Source organism: Ahaetulla prasina, chromosome 6 (assembly GCF_028640845.1).
Source record: "Ahaetulla prasina isolate Xishuangbanna chromosome 6, ASM2864084v1, whole genome shotgun sequence".
Taxonomy (NCBI): domain Eukaryota; kingdom Metazoa; phylum Chordata; class Lepidosauria; order Squamata; family Colubridae; genus Ahaetulla; species Ahaetulla prasina.
The window spans coordinates 45465097-45481989 of NC_080544.1; the positions used below are offsets into that span (position 1 = coordinate 45465097).

A 16893-nucleotide genomic window follows, 5' to 3' on the forward strand; every position below is an offset into this window, starting at 1 on the left:
CAACAGGGCCCGCAGGTCTTCATCCGGCTATCGGGAGAATGGTCCACAGGGCGATAAGTCCAGGCAGCTCAGCAACAGCTCTCCGATCTTCCCAGCGGGCGCTGCCCCATGCCACGCCCAACGAAAATGGCCGCCGCCATCCGCCGTCCGCTGCTCGCTCGGCACTTTAGCCCCATTTCTGGTAGCCGGGGGTCCAACAGGGCCCACAGGTCTCTATCCGGCTGTCAGGAGGATGGTCCACAGGGCGGTAAGCCCAGGCAGCTCGACCACAGCTCTCCGTTCTTCCCGGCGGGTGCAGCCCCATGCCGCGCCCACCCAAGATGGCCGCCGCCATCCGCCATCCGCCGCCCGACACTTCAGCCCCGTTCCCCGGCAACCGGGGATCTAGCGAGACCCAAAGATCTCTGTCCGGGTGTCGGGGAGGTAATCTGCGGGGCGGTGGGTCCGGGCAGCCTAGCAGCCACCTCCGCGGCTTCCCGGCCGGGAAAAAACCCGACCCGCTGTCGGCATGTATTCTACAATGCCGCCATCCTGCACATGCGCAGAAGAAGAAGTCTCCAACAATTGTTCATTGTTCATCTTAATATCTTTGTTGCTCTTCTCTGCATTCTATCTAGAGTTTCAACATTTTTTTATATCATGGTGACAAGAACTGGATGCAGCATTCCAAGTGTAGTCTCTTAAATCAATCAATCAATAATTCAAGACTATGTAATTATGTGCATATCTGCAATGACCATCTAAGCTTTTCTGCCTGTAAACCAATTCAAGAAAACCCCATTCAGACCAAGAAACTTTTACAACAGCTCCCAGAAGATTCAAATACATCCTCCCATTGGACAATTCCTCTGCAGTTGTGCCCTCTTACCTTTTCTCCAGGAAAACAATTGCCTACATTTTACTTCAGGTCGATGGGTCTTCCTGGACATATTTTTCACAAGTCTGACTGTTTATCTGCCTCTCCCTCTATGCTAAGTTTATATATTTATATATTCAGGTTAAAGCCTCAACAGAAATGAAATCAGCTGGATGTACAAACAGGCACATCAATCACTATTAAATAAAAATTTATTTCCAGTCACCCTGTTGCTCTTTAATAGTTCCAATTCCTCACTTTTTAGGTATTGCTGAAGTAACATAATGATTATAACCTTTGCCTCAAATGTAGAAATTTATCAATTCAGAATTTAGTAGGAATATATTGTTATTTAAATTACACTTTAAAAACATTTTCTAAGTCAGCATGTTTGTCCTTTAAAAAATATATATTCTTAAGAAACAATGAAATGCCGCAACTCTGGAGTTATTTTTAAGGAGACTGGTGAGAAGAAAACCTAGTTAGGTCAACAAAAGTAAAACAGCAATTTCAAAAGAATTCTGCTGACTTTTTGAAACATGGAAGCAGTTCAGCAAGAACGTAGCCACTGTGCAACACCATAGTTAAAAGAAAATTCTAGAAAATCATTAAAAACCAGAGTACTTATTGACTCATTCAAGCACATATTTCTTTCTCTTAGAGTTAGCCTGAAAGGTACTTAATGTTGTACTAAAGCACCATAGTTAAAACAGAATGAACTGTTCAGAACAACATTAAGGAAAAATGGTTTTTTAAAAGCTTGGCAAGAAAATGCACCTGAAAATCATTTTTACGATAAGTAGAATACAGGGTGATGTTTTTCATTTCTACCTTCCAGTAACTGTTGCTGGTGTAATCTGGCAACAAGGCAACAAGCAGTGTGGATAAGCATGTGCACGGAAATAAAAAGTGCTAGAATCTACTCCAGCATTTCAAATCCCAATGGGTTAAACTGCTTCAGAAATATTAGACAAAACTTGTTGAAAGCATAGCTTTTCTTCAGAAAACGAACAAGACTGCAGGTTTCTAGACGGATAATATACAGAAATCAAAACATGGATATATTAAAATAAACCTTTAATCTACTTCAAATTATAACATTTTCCTTGCAATAGTTTCATCTGTAACTTCACTCAACCATCAAGGCAGTGGATAGATTCCTTCAAAGATGTCAGTTTGTTGATGGAAGCTTCTATCTGTCTATATCTATATCTTGTGGTGTTTATGGTGGTGATAGAAAATAAGGGATGTTTTCAAAGTATAGCACATCAGATGGATGGATGGATGGATTGATGGATGGATGGATGGATGGATAGGCTAGGGAAGGAAGGAAGGAAGGAAGGAAGGAAGGAAGGAAGGAAGGAAGGAAGGAAGGAAGGAAGGAAGGAAGGAAGGAAGGAAATTTAATAGGAATAAGAAAATATTTCTCTCTGCCCATTTCAGTTCTAAGCACCAAGATCCAAATGATCTTTCTATGCAGCTTTCATTTCCATAGAATTTCTCCCTTTGGTTTGACATTTTAAATAATATTAACAGATTCAATCTGTTAAAAAACATTTTGTTAACAAAAAGCAATCTGACAATGACCTGCAAAGCTGAAATAAATGATAGAACATATTTTGTTGTAGTTAGTTGCGAAGTCGTGTCCTACCCATTGCAACCCCATGGACAACATTCCTCCAGGCCTTCCTGTCCTCTACCATCCTCTGGAATCCATTTAAACTCATGCCTACTGCTTCAGTGACTCCATCCAGCCACCTCGTTCTCTGTCGTCCCCTTCTTCTTTTGCCCTCAATCTTTCCCAGCATTAGGCTCTTCTCCAGTGAGTCCTTCTTTCTCATTAGGTGGCCAAAGTATTTCAGTTTTATCTTCAGGATCTGGCCTTCTAAAGAGCAGTCAGGGTTGATCTCCTCTAGAACTGACTTATTTGTTCGCCTTGCAGTCCAAAGGACTCACAGGAGTCTTCTCCAGCACCAGAGTTCAAAGGCCTCAATTCTTTGGCGCTCAGCCTTTCTTATGGTCCAAACTTCACAGCCATACATTGCAACTGGGAAAACCATAGCCTTGACTATACGCACTTTTGTTGGCAGGGTGATGTCTCTGCTGAGCACTTATTGATTCAGGCCAATACCAAAAATTTAACTAAGGTTAATGTGTTGATTTTTGAATATTCATCGTAATAATTCTAATATACAAGTAAGATTGCAGACTAGGAGAGCACAATATTTAGAAAGAGGGATTCCACAAGGAGAGGACTCTTTAAAAATTGACTTTACTTTATGGAAAAGACAGCTTCTCTTAAATGCGGCTCTAGTGACAGCTCTGGAAACCTTCTTTTTGGGCTAACAGTTTCAGGTCAGAAAACTTTAGATGAACCATGATTCTGCAATCCAGTCTGGATCTTCCCTATTTCACTAGTACTACTGAAAGCGGAAAACTTCACACGAAATGCAAACGAACTTTTAGCATCAATCCTTCAGCCAAAAATTCAGTATAATAACATAGTTAGTTGTTCCTGTTGTGTTATCTGACAAAATCTGAAATACTATCCTGGTCTGGGAGTCCAGATAAGCTGCAAGCATTTATATCAAATTATTGTGCAATATCATAAATAACTTGTAAGCTAAGAGCCAGCTGGTGAACTATAAATTGCTCAGACTCGATATAATTATAACTGATTTTGCCTTGAGCGCAATGTATTTTGAATTTGCCCATACAATCATAATATGCATTTAATGTTAATACATTCAAATAAGCTGTTCTGCAGTTATTTAAAAAATTCTTTTGTTAAATATATATGATAACAATTGTTAATCAAAGCAACAAGTACAAATAGTCCTTGTTAGTTACAAGGACTCCAATATATCTAATCACTTCCAATACTGAAAAAAATAAATTATTAATGTTATCAATCAAACTACAGATAGATGTAATCTAGTCAATCAGACTTGATAGAACTTTAAAAGTACAATTAAATCACTGTGATCAACGCCCTTTTTATTCTAATACATTACATATGATGAGAAGCATGACCAATGATATTCTTTAAAATATAAATTTGTTGAATAAATAAATATATAGTAACTTTATTGGTTTTAAAGAAATATCCTGAATATTTGCTCCTTTCCTAAAATATTAAACATTTACTTGACAAAACAATAGAATAATAGAGTTGGAAGGGACTGCAACTGCAGCACATTGTTGGCTCATATTTAAGTGGTTGTCCACTAAGACTCTTAGATCCCTCTCACAGTCACTGCTATTGAACCAAGTGCCACCTATTCTATACCAGTACTTCTGGTTTTTCTTGCCTAAATGTAAAACCTTACTTTTTCTACCACTGGACTGCATTTTGTTGGATAGGGCCTGTGTTCAAGTCTGTCAAGATCCTTCTGGATCTTGAGCCTAGCTTCTAAAATGTTGACTATTGCTGCCAGATGACAGATTTTCCTGTCATCTGCAAATTTGATGAGTTCCCCTTTTATACACCTATTTTGTCAATCTGCTATAAATAATTAAGTGAAACTAACATTGCTATTGCTTTCAAAATATCGTATATAGCAGTCTGGATACAATGTTCCTGATGTAATATTGTTCATATTACCAGAAAATCATTATTCTTTGAGAAGAAATCAACAAACTTGTGAATGTTGGCTGGTAAAAGAACAGGGAACTTAGATTGGGAAAGGAAAAAATGAAGGATAGAGATAAAGAGAAGGAAGGAAAGAAGGAAGGAAGGAAAAGGTACATTAGAGCTATCCAAAGCATTTCAAATTCAAAATATTTGAATCTTTGAAGATTTTGCCCATTCTGGAAATGTTTGAGCTCCAAGTTATGGTTTAAGTTGAAGAAATTTATACACCCGTAAGCTATTCAAATACTGAATGATCGGAACAAAGATATTGAAGAGCCTCAATAGAATCCATTTTGATTATAAGGTATTGTTGATTTATTTTAAGACCAATTTGAATAATTAATCTATTCATTAAATCAATACATACAGTTTTAATTCAATAGCTATTTTTAAACGGAGTTTTTATGTATTTTAAGTCCTTTGAATGGAGTACTGTAAATTTTGCTGTGTCAATGGGAAGAATTAATGGAAAGGCTTAAAGTAGATTAAAATAGGGATAGTGAAAGTTGGGGTTTCAACATTCTAAAAATTCACACAAGAGAAGAATAAATAAGACATTTTATCACAAAGATAAAATCTTTGTAGAGGCTACATGTGGATGCTATGTCTTTAGCTAGTGTGCTTATAAAACATCATTCCCTTCTAATCTACGATGCCTTGGCATTTAGCCATCAGGGAGACCAAATTAGTACACCCTGATATAAAGGGCCTTTGGGAATTATTTTTTTGGAAATTCTCCCAGTCATAAATTTGCAATATACAATCAGTACAGTACTGTAAAAAATATGAGCACCAAAATCAAAAGGCTGGATGTAACCAATGCTGAATTTTCCAGGCTGTACCAATCTTACCAGAATGGTAAATTATATTAGGCTATAGTATTTCTTAACATTTTCTGTCAGACTGTGATACAAATTTCAGAGGAATAGTAGTTATAGCTAGGCTATTTAATTCTTTTCAACGAAGGACTGAACCAGCCCTTAAAGGGTAGATGGAACAACGGCAAAAAGAGGAGAAAAGCAAATATGATCATTAAATGGGTTCAGTTTAAATATAACATCTTGAGTTCAATCACAACTGATACTTTTTTTATTTTTGTATTTTGTCACAACAGTATACACAAACAATTGTCATAGATAAAACAACATGAATTGAAGAAAATATATAAGTAAAAATATGCATCAATAATATTAATTTGATATAATGAAGGGAACAATAGGACAGGAACAGTAGGCACTATTGTGCTCTTATGCACACCCCTTAGCACCATTATTGTGCTCTTATGCATGCCCCTTTCCTGCATCTTCATCTCTTTTTGTCTCACTAAAAAGTTATATAATTTGATGGCACCTAGTAGTTTTGGAGTCACATACTGCCATTTTGAGCATCTATGGATTTATTCTATAATGAAATGTATCTCCTACCTTTATGTTTGAATAAACAATCAGGGCAAGTTACAACAGTTTAAGAATGTCAAATATAAGTATATAATAAAAATCAAAAATTATGATCAAGGTCAATAAAATACAATAAAATAATTAACATAAAGAGCTTGGTGACAGATACAATTTTGCAATCGTTCTAAATATTTAAGAGAGAAGAAGATGCATCTCTTTGGAAGAACATCCTCTCCCACAGAGTAAGAAGCTAAAAGCTGTGTCAGGCCTGGAAGCCATCTTTTGCATTGGACCTTCAGGCCTGCTGTATTTAGTGCTGTGGGAAACTGGGAGGGGGGATTATATGGAGCTGGTGAGATATATAGTCATAATTACATTCCTTTCTCTGGGAGTCAAGGACATCCTGCCCTGCACCTGGAGCGGTGTGACGAGGAGGCGTCTCCAGTTGGGATGGTGCATTGATTGGTGCACATGATGGACAAGTGGATGCTGGGCAGAGATTTGAATTTTCATGTGGGTGGAAAAACCTGGAGGTTTTCAGATTTGGGTTTTCCCAGATGTGCCAGTATGACATCTCTAATAAAATGGAACTTTGAGGAACTTCAAGCCTCAGAATCTTCTTTTGTTGGGGATGTTACTTAGAACCCTGACATTCTGAGCTCCTGACAGTGGAGGCATCTTCAGATGGTCTTCTAAGTTACCAGGCAGGTCCATACCACAAAAGGCAATCTCTCAATACAAGGTAGACCTTGACTTACAACCACTCATTTAATGACTGTTTGAATGACACTGAACAAAGTGACTTACGACCATTTTTCATACTTAGACTGTGCAGCAACCCCATGGTCATGAGATCAAAATTGGCATTTGGCTTATATTTATGAAGGCGATAGTGTTTTGGTCATATAATTCTAACTTTCTGACAAGCAAAGTCAATGGGGAAGCCAGATTCACTTAATGACAGTGTTAATAACTTAACCGCCACAGTAATTCACTTAACAGCTATGGCAACAAAGGTTGTAAAATGTAGCAAAACTCATTTAGCAATTGTCTTGCTTAGTAATCGCAATTCGGGCTCAATTGTGGTTGTACATCAAGGACTATCTGTATTCAAGTCAAAAGGGGTTTATCACTTAAAGTTGTGTTCAGCAGAATAGGTGGAAGCATTGAGCATATATATGTTGCTTTGAGTTCTTAAAAAATAAAGGAAGGATAAGTGAAGTAAATGTCATTAAAAAAATAAATTTATTTATTTATTTGCATTTATTTATTTGCATTTATATCCCACCCTTCTCCGAAGACTCAGGGCAGCTTACACTATGTCAAGCAATAGTCTTCATCCATTTGTATATTATATACAAAGTCAACTTATAAATAAATGATTGGGACGCAGAACAGATCTTTCACTAACATCATTGCTGTAGAAACATGCTTCTTATCATACCACTACAAATCCAATGACAACTAGGTATTTAGGAGCGCTCCCAAAATGGATATTCTATTTTAATTATAATGATATTTTTTACTCTTCATGGCCCAGAGTCCATTAGAAGTGGGAAAACCTAGAAATGTCATTTTAAAAAGCAGATAAAGGGCAGAAAGCACAAGGGAACATCACAATTGGCTCTGAGATTAGATAGGTAAAGGTAAAGGTTCCCCTCGCACATACGTGCTAGTCGTTCCCGATTCTAGGGGGCGGTGCTCATCTCCGTTTCAAAGTCGAAGAGCCAGCGCTGTCCGAGGACGTCTCTATGGTCATGTGATCGGCATGACTCAACACCAAAGGCACATGGAACACTGTTACCTTCCCACCAAAGGTGGTCCCTATTTTTTCTATTTTCATTTTTTTTTACATGCTTTCAAAACTGCTAGGTTGGCAGAAGCTGGGACAAATAATGGGAGCTCATCCCGTTACACAGCAGCACTAGGGATTCGAACTGCTGAACTGCCAACCTTTTGATTGACAAGCTCAGTGTCCTAACCCCTGAGCCACCATGTCTCCTTTGAGATTAGATAGAGATTAGATTAAATTATTCTATTGTGGAATATCACATATCTAAGCTGTCTCAAATACCAGCAAAACCTGTTTACAAAAAGGAAAAATGTTGATTTTGATGAGTTGAAGTGAAGTTGGCAGATGGAAGGATAAAGCGGAAGGATTTTAAGAAATGTAGTCATATTCTTGAAGGGATAAAAGACAGTAAGAAATATAGAGGACACAAAATTCTAAAATACTATACTAACAAAATAGGGTATTTGTGTGATCGAAGAATGAGAGTATTTATGTACAGATAATGGTATTAAGGGTGAAGCAAAACATAGCTACTACTTGGTAAAAAAAATTCTGGTGATTTCAAGAACACTTTTCTTTAGCAGCCATAGGAAAGAGATTTGTCATAGTCTTCTTTCAGTATGCAAAATTAAATAAAATATTGAACTTTGCTTTGCCAAGGCTCAAGTATCTCAGTTTTAAAAGACTTTCTTCCTTTATTTGGTTACAGTATTAATCAAATACTTTGCTCTGAAGAAACAAATACTGGTTACCAAGATGAGATGGTTGGCATTTTAGCTCAAGCTTATTAAATATCACAGTATTAATACTTAGGCTTTCACTGGTTATATAGCTCAGTTAATGGATTTACACAGCAGTTTTCTACGTTCAGTAGAATTTATTCCCAGGATATGTTACTCAGAATGTTTATAAAACTCCAAGATTAATGCATTTTGTTATATAAATAAAGCAGCCTTCCTATTATTAGATCAAAGAGAAACAGAATATGAGACGTCATGCTGCATCATTTATATATTTGTTCTACTAGTTACATTATATATGTACATAAGTCTCTTTATGTGTGAATTCTGGTAATATGCAGTTCTCTTATTTAGAGTAATTTTGAATATCTCCTCTTGTTTATCTAAGTAATGATTCAAACTTTTTGACACATCTATTTTTATAAACTGCTTTCTGCTTTATCAGTTTTCCCACTAATAGTTTTTGTTATCACATTGCTTGCAATTAGGAATTTAAATGTGCTTAAGAAATGTAGACATTCCATGGAAAATGAAATCTATGCCAGCATATAGCTAGCAGAAATAATCTTCTTGTTTAGCTTTGATTAAGATTTCCCAGCCAGCTAGGAGTGTGGGAAAGCCAGGAACACACTGCTCAGGCCAACTTGTAGTTTGTTAGTTAGCACTGGAAAACAAAATAATGCTAATGGTAGAGCAGCCTTTCAAAATCAACTCATATAATTTTATGTAAAATTGAGCTTTTGCTTTGAATTTGGAGTGCATTTTTATATCCATACAATTTAGGAATGCAATTATATACACATAAAGCAAATCACCTGTTTGTCTGCCATCCTTAACATGAAGTTCAAAAAAAGCGGTGATGGAGGAAGTTAATTCAAACAATAATGCCTTAAGTCAGAGGCATCTAAGGTTACAAGACTGTGTTTATGTGGAGGTAGACAATCTATAATTAAAATCATGTTCAGTACTGTATAGTTACATTAAAAAACAAATGAGATAAAGAAAATGAAGAATGAGCAGAAAGGGCAAATGAATAGGATTAGAGTAAAGAATCCCGAGTGTAATTTTTCATGTAATTAATTCATATATAATTATTAAAATTATCAATATAAGTTACATGCTTAAGCTTCACAGATGAAATACACAGATAATAACTATTCTTCTTGTAACCATAGCCAATGAAGTATCCTCAAGACACTTAAAACTTCAGCTGATACTGCAACCTCATGTGAACATTATTCAATATTGTGTTTTCTTTAAAATTCTATCTAGAAGGCCAAGATGTCATCAAAGTTAAGTTTCGTTCTCAGCAATAATTGCAATGGTACAATTTTCCAATACTGTTATTTATTTTCTATTTCACAGCCTTCATCCAAGTAGTGATCAGGGATGGCCCTGCTTAGGTTATGAAATTAATTAATGTCAGCTAAGTACTGTCAGTTGTTGAGATAAATTAAAATTTAACTTTTTTAAAATAAGCTCTATGTGAAGACAACACATAGGAATTTGTACACTTTTGCTTCAGCATAGGGGTCTCAAACTCACATCGTCGTGGCGGTGTCGTGATGTATCGGGGCTTTTTTCCCTTCGCTAAACTGGGCGTGGGTGTGGCCAGCACGACCCATCCGGCCCATGGGCCAGAAGTTTAACAGTCCTGCTTTAGAGGGTTTCAATTTCTATGTAAGCCCTTCAACAAAACTTAACCAATTAGAAGTTTTAAAGCATTCTCAAAAGATACATGGGTGTTTCACTTTTTTTTACAACTAGTGGAAGATCTTCTTTGATCATTCTAGTGTAAAACACCAGAGATTCTCCCTTTCTACTTAAAATATGTATATCAACTTTTTATCTTTGGCTGTACGCCGCCCTGAGTCCTTCGGGAGAAGGGCGGTATAAAAATTTAATAAATAAAATAAATAAATAAAATAAATAGTACAGCTGCCATTCTGACATCTTTTAGTCACTAATAGAAAACCTGTAGGTGACTTTATAATGTGCTATACAGCAAATCCAGAAGTTTTGATTTGGTTACTTAGCACTATTTCTTCAAATGCCCAAATAATCCATATTTCTGTAATAAACATCACATTCAGGAGGAAGCTTTATCTCATGAATTGTAAAGTATGAAGGAAAAAAGAAATACAAAGGAATGCAATTGATAATAGTTATTGGAATTAGCTGTGGTCCCTGGAAGTCATCTTAGTTATATATACTGTAACTTTGAAATCAATTGACTGACACTGACATTTAAGTATATATATTTTCTAGAATGTGGTTCTTTCTCCTCTGAATGATTCACTTATATTTAAATGTTGATTAATCACAAACAACCCAGACATGTTTTCAAATAGAATCAAATATTACATATTGCATACTAAACTTTCTCTCAACTTAATTAACAGCCAAATCCTCTTTAAGGGCACATAGGAAAAAAATTAATTTAATGGGAAAATCTGGTTTCCCTTTTGATGACAAGGATTGATTGATGGAGTATTTGAAATTTGTTTTTCTTGTCTAAGAGTTGAGTTATGGATATAAGAGAGATTGTGAAGAAGATAATTGTACCTGGTTACCCTTACTGAACTTTTGCTATAAACATTGACTGACATACAATTTTGTTTTTGTTTTCCTTACCTAATAAATATGCTATGGGGAGAAGAGATATTAATTTTTATTTAGAGATGTTTATAAGCTATTAAAATTGCTTTTACCAGCTGGGATGAAGGAGAAAATTACTACTCTTTCTTTGTCTTTCCATTTCTTTCTGTTTTCCTTTTTTCATCTTTCCTTTTTCTTTCTTTTTAAAATTCCCTTGTTTGTATTTTTTTTAGCTTGCATTGATTTTTATCACTGACGTGCATCATTCTTAATAAGAAGTTAATTGAAAACAAAAGAAATCTGGTTTCCAATCTGATTTGATACATTAAGATGAATATAAGGTGAACTTCAATATCAAATTTCAACCTAAAAAGAAAAATTCCTGGAAAGAAAATGAAGACATAAAACCATATCATTCTTAGTTGTTACTCCTAAGTAATTGTATCATTTAATGAATAAGAGAACTCCAGCTGGTGTTTAAAGCTGCGGTCTTTGTATATGATCATTATGTCTGTGAAAATAAGGGATTAAATCAGTGTAATGATCTTCATAGTTAGGGGTTCCTTCTTATCTTCTCAAACCTCTAGCAATATTAGAAGAAGTTTCAAAGAGTTCTGTTTCGTTATAGTTTAAGCCCACTGAAATATGACATCACACTTACATTGCCTATGATCAATTAAAACAAACCAAATCCAAGCTATTGCTTTTGAACTGGTTTGGTTCAACTCTGTTGTGATCTATCACTACAGGGCGTTGTTGACTTACAACTGTTTTGTGACTGAAGTTACTACGGCACTGAAAAAAGTGACTTATGACCTTTTTTTGCAGTTATGACTTTACAGCATCCCCATGGTCAGGTGATCAAAATTCAGATGCTTGACGACTGACTCATATTTATGACCATTGCTGTGCCCTAGGGTCATGTGATCCTCTTTTGTGACCTAACAAGCAAAGTCAATGGGAAAGCCAGTTTCACTTAACAATTATCTTACTAACGTAACATCTGCCGTGATTCACTTAAAAACTGTGACAAGAAAGATCATAAATTGGGACAAAATTCTCAAATGTCTTACATAAATTTTGGGCTCAATGGTGGTCGTAAGTTGAGCACTACCATATTTAGCATTTGGATGCAACTTTCAGCAGCATGTCAGGAAGAAATGGAAAAGTATGTATGAATCCAAGATTTATGTACATATTTGTTATTTCTGAATGAAGCCAATATGGTATTCTTATATTCTGACCCAATTTTTTTTATTCTAACTATAATAATAAAAGGGACCTTTGGTGTTTATGTAATTGGTTTCAAATCTTGTTTTGTACTGGATTCATAATATTCTGCTTTATAATTTGTCCAAAATCACATTATCACTTTGGAAATGAAAGAAATACCCCCACTTTCAAATTAATGGTGTCTGATGATGAGACTGCATCTATTAAAGAATATGTCCCATAATACTTTGACCTCATAGAAACACATGTTCCTTTTGTAACCAAATGGAATTTTTAGCATTACTTGTGTTTCAAAATGTCTATTATATGTTTCATATTGTGTTAGAATTCTTCTATAAAATAGAGTCCTTGTTTCCAATTCACATAATCTTCATTCCATTTTAATGGAAATTCCATTTTATTCTGAAAACACATTCAAAATAATTTACCTTGAAATGGTTCAACTTTGAGCTTGTTGTGATATATGAGACTTCTTAAAGTTGTCTCAGGAATCTAGGTTAGATTGGAAGCAATATTGAAAGAAAGAAATTTAAATGTGTTCCAATTAAGCTATATTTCTAATTTAAATTGTACCGCAGTTGATACTGAATTATAGTGATTTATAGAATGCTGCCATTGGAATGGGTGCACTTCCATGAATGCTTCAACTCTCTGCAAAAATAATACAGGATTGTCTAAATTACAGTCCTGTGTTATTTTTAAATATAAAAGTGTATATTGGGACATCTAATCACAACTTTCTAGTAGCTTGTGTACCTTGATCTTAAGTGGTTCTAAGATGTCAAGCAATGGGTCAGGGACATTAGTCTGAACCTCATTTCTCACCAACTCCCATAGTAATCTTATATCCTTACTTCCTGTCTTATGCTAGCCTATGGGCTGGGTTTTTTGGGAGGGGAGGAGGCACTTTAATTAATTAATTTATATACCACACATCTCCCCTATAAGGCGACTTACATTGGCAACCCTCCAAGTCCATAGTATGGACCCTCTAGATCGATACATTATTTTTTTATTTTTTTAGTAAATTTAAAAAAAAATTAAAAATGGGATTCTGGACTAATAATAAAGAACTTCAGCATAGTTTTCTTTACGAATAGATCTCATCGATTTTATCTTAGACAATAAGAAAGAATAGCAACTTTGACTCTACGTTCTAAGTATTCCCAGCTGCCCAACAAAAGAGCAAGGCCTTTAGGAACATTGTAAGAAAGGGGATTAGGATGATTGATATTCTAATAAATTAGTGTTTTCTGATTGGTTATTTATTTGTGTTATTTCATTTATTAGATCTATATTTCACCAAAGGTGACTCAGGGTAGTGAATAACAATACAATAATATAATGCCTGTACAACAAACATAATATAATCATATAAAGTTTGGGTTTAAAAATTAGTACTATTAAAACTAAGAGTGAAATATACAAATGCCCCGATGACAACCATTTTGTGAGTAGAAAAATACCCAAGGAGCCATTTTGTGAGAACACCCACAGCATGGTCTCAGAATTCAAAATCTGCTTACCATTACCTGAAAGTAGAGACCATTGTAAAAATGTGATTTACTCATTATTCTTTTTCTTATCTATCTTTTCTTTGTGTTCCATATTATTAATATCAATATAGTTTCAATAATCCTAACTTAATTTTTTCTTATTAGAGATGACAAGCTACTAGAGTTTTGCTTTTGCTTCTACTTCATTTATACATGTATGATAAATGCATATTGGGACAGTATATTCATCTTTATTTCTTCCAGTGACATCTTTACAGTCAATTTTTATATTATCCATCATAATGTTTCTTGTTTTCTGTTGATCCCTCCCCCACACACACATCTACACATAATACACAAATACTTTGAAGTCTCAGTAAATGAAACAGATTGCTCTGTGACTTTGCCCCTTGAAATGTTTCTTCATCTCCTTTGAACAAAACCTAGCTAAGATAGTTAGATCAGTTTTCCCATTGAACCTTCTCACTTCTCCTTTCTATTTTACAGATCTTCTAATTATATTTCCTCATTCTCGATTCTCCTGTTTCTATCTTCCTACTATTTATGCTTTCTTAACATAATGATTCTTCTTTCACCTCTAGCTTGAGATTCATCTTACTATGCATAGAAAATATGGGTTGATTTAAGGACTCTTGAGTACACTTATCTCTACTTTCTTTCCTTGTCAGTATGAATTTGAATCTTAATGCTATTTTTGATGTATTTGTACTAGTTCATTGCTTGTGTTTATTTTTGGATAAATATTTCTCTGGGCATCCTTCCTTCAAGGAAAGTTATTGACTTTACAGTGACATTCCAAAATGCACAAAAAACCAGAATGGCATTTAGTATGCTATTTTCCCCACTGATATATCCTAAGGGATATCAGAAATTTCAATTTGATTTTATTCATACAGTATGTATGAATAACACTGATCAACATTAATGAACAGACATGGATCTATTCACTCACTAGCAAAATTGTCAAAATGCACTACCCTAAAGGAAATGTGTCCATGTGTAAACTTTTAGATTCCAGTACAGCCTTCAAAATACATTCCTACATGACTTTTCTTTGCCTGCCACATGCCCCTAACACATTTTCAAAATATTATTAGCAATAAATGGTATAGATTTCTGGGAATAGAAACCTGAAGAAGAAAAGCAAGGAAGAGCTACATTTTAAAATAGAGACAGACAATAGTTTTGTCTAATAGGAATTTTTAGTAGTGTGTGATCTTGTTAGTAAAAGATGAAGGCATCTCCTTACCTGGGATGGATGTCCACAAGGAGCACAAGGGTCTGCATAGTAATCACATCAATCCTTTTACAGTGAAAGCGTGCCACCTTCAGCACTTTCAGATATGTGAAACACAAGACTATGAGAGAGAGGAGAAAGCTAAAGGAATGAAAGATTCCTGTGAAAATCATAAACTGGGTCCTGTCCTCCAGTCTCTTGTTGTACAGGGTGCAAGAGGCATAAAGGTGGTGGAATCCTACCCAAGAAAGAGAAGTTGCCACAATTGGAAAAGATACTGAGTGTAACCACGTGTAGCTCAGAATGAGGGCAGCATCTTTGTAACGCATCTTGGAATGGTAGTTTAGAGGAAATACCACTGCTATCCACCGGTCAATGCTGAGAGCTGCCATGCTCAGCATGGAATTGGTAGTCAAGAAAGTCTCTAAAAACCCCACTATGTGGCAAAGCTGTTCTCCTCCAGGTGGTTTCTTGTAAATGATCCCAGCCAGAGTGAGAGGCATGTTCAAAGCAGTCATCAACAAGTTGCAGAAGGTCAGGTTGAGGATAAACAATCCCGGGACTTGCTTGCGGATATCTGCACTATACAGAAAGCAGATCAGCACCAACACATTGGACAGCAACGATACAAGGATGAGCACCACAATCAAGAAAGCCAGGATCACTTCCCAAATGTTCATGGTGCCTCCATTCACAGGAGGAACATTTCCAAAACTGCACCCAGCTGGCAACCAGAAAACATGGTGTGAGGCACTCTCACACCCTCCTCCTCCTCCTCCCCAGCCTGCTCGCACTCCTGCATGCCCTCCGTATTTTTAGAAGAGCTGCAGTCCCTCCACCCCCTGCTGCTGCTTCTTTCCACGTCAATGCTTTTTAGAGAGAGGCACAAAAAGCAATGGAAATGCCCATTAAACTACAAAGGGGGTGATTTTTTTAAAAAAACGAACCATGTGGATCATCCAGAATCAAGGCACAACTCTTCTAAAGAAAGCAGAATACTCTGAGCGGCAGGTCTTCTGAGATCTCTCATTATTGGTCCTAATGCTTCTCAGCAGTTCAGCCAGTATATTTATTTTCTTTTACTCCCTGCTTCCGTCTCTCTCTTTCTCTCTCTCTCTCTCCTCCCCTTGCTCTCTCTCTCTCTCTCTCCCCCCGCCCACCTATAAGCTTTCAGGCTGACTCTAACCTGCTTTTATGATCACGGATATATCTCCCATTAATGGATTAAAGTGTGCACACTGCTGGTGATTTGCTGGCATGATTGATTCTCCATCATTTTCTTTTTATTTTCCTCCAGTGCACATTTCCTATATCAGTTTCATCCCTTAGAGATTTTGAAACTACGAATCCCAAAGTTCCACCACCCCCTTTTCACCCACTTCTGCTGTCCCGTGCGAAATTAATTTACTCTTCTTTTATTTATGTCGGGTAACTTGATTCCAGCAATGCTAAAGACTGATATGTATTTTTCTTCACTGTTCGAATCATTTTCACAAAAATATATAATCTGGAATAAATTTCAAAGTTCTTTAATGTAAAAGAAAATCCTTTCATCACAGAAGTCGGGGGGGGGAGGGGACATTATCTTGATTGTCCCAGAGTTTTTGTTTAAGAAAAAGACTTTCAGTTGCTTAACTCATGCAGAAGAAGATGTATTTTACACCTATGGGTGTTCTCAAAAAAATTGGAATCTTTTGTATAAGCATGATTGTAGGGAGACAAAGGATAGATGATACATGAAAGAAATGAGGAGAAAAGGAACATAAAATGGAAGGAAAAGTGAGAAGGAGAGGGAGTGGAACAGGGAGAGGGGAAGGAAGGAAGGAAGGAAGGAAGGAAGGAAGGAAGGAAGGAAGGAAGGAAGGAAGGAAGGAAGGAAGGAAAAAGAG

At 36.1% G+C, this 16893-nt stretch overlaps 1 protein-coding gene across 1 annotated transcript in view; it reads right to left on the reverse strand.

Annotated features, from left to right (window-relative positions):
- Positions 1 to 15699, reverse strand: part of GPR26 (G protein-coupled receptor 26) — a 34579-nt gene extending 18880 nt beyond the window's left edge. Inside the window, exon 1 of the mRNA XM_058188381.1 lies at positions 15017 to 15699. Within this exon, the coding sequence (XP_058044364.1) occupies positions 15017 to 15684 (668 nt within the window). The 5' untranslated portion in view covers positions 15685 to 15699. The remainder of the gene's footprint in view (positions 1 to 15016) is intronic.
- Positions 15700 to 16893: the final 1194 nt, after the last annotated feature.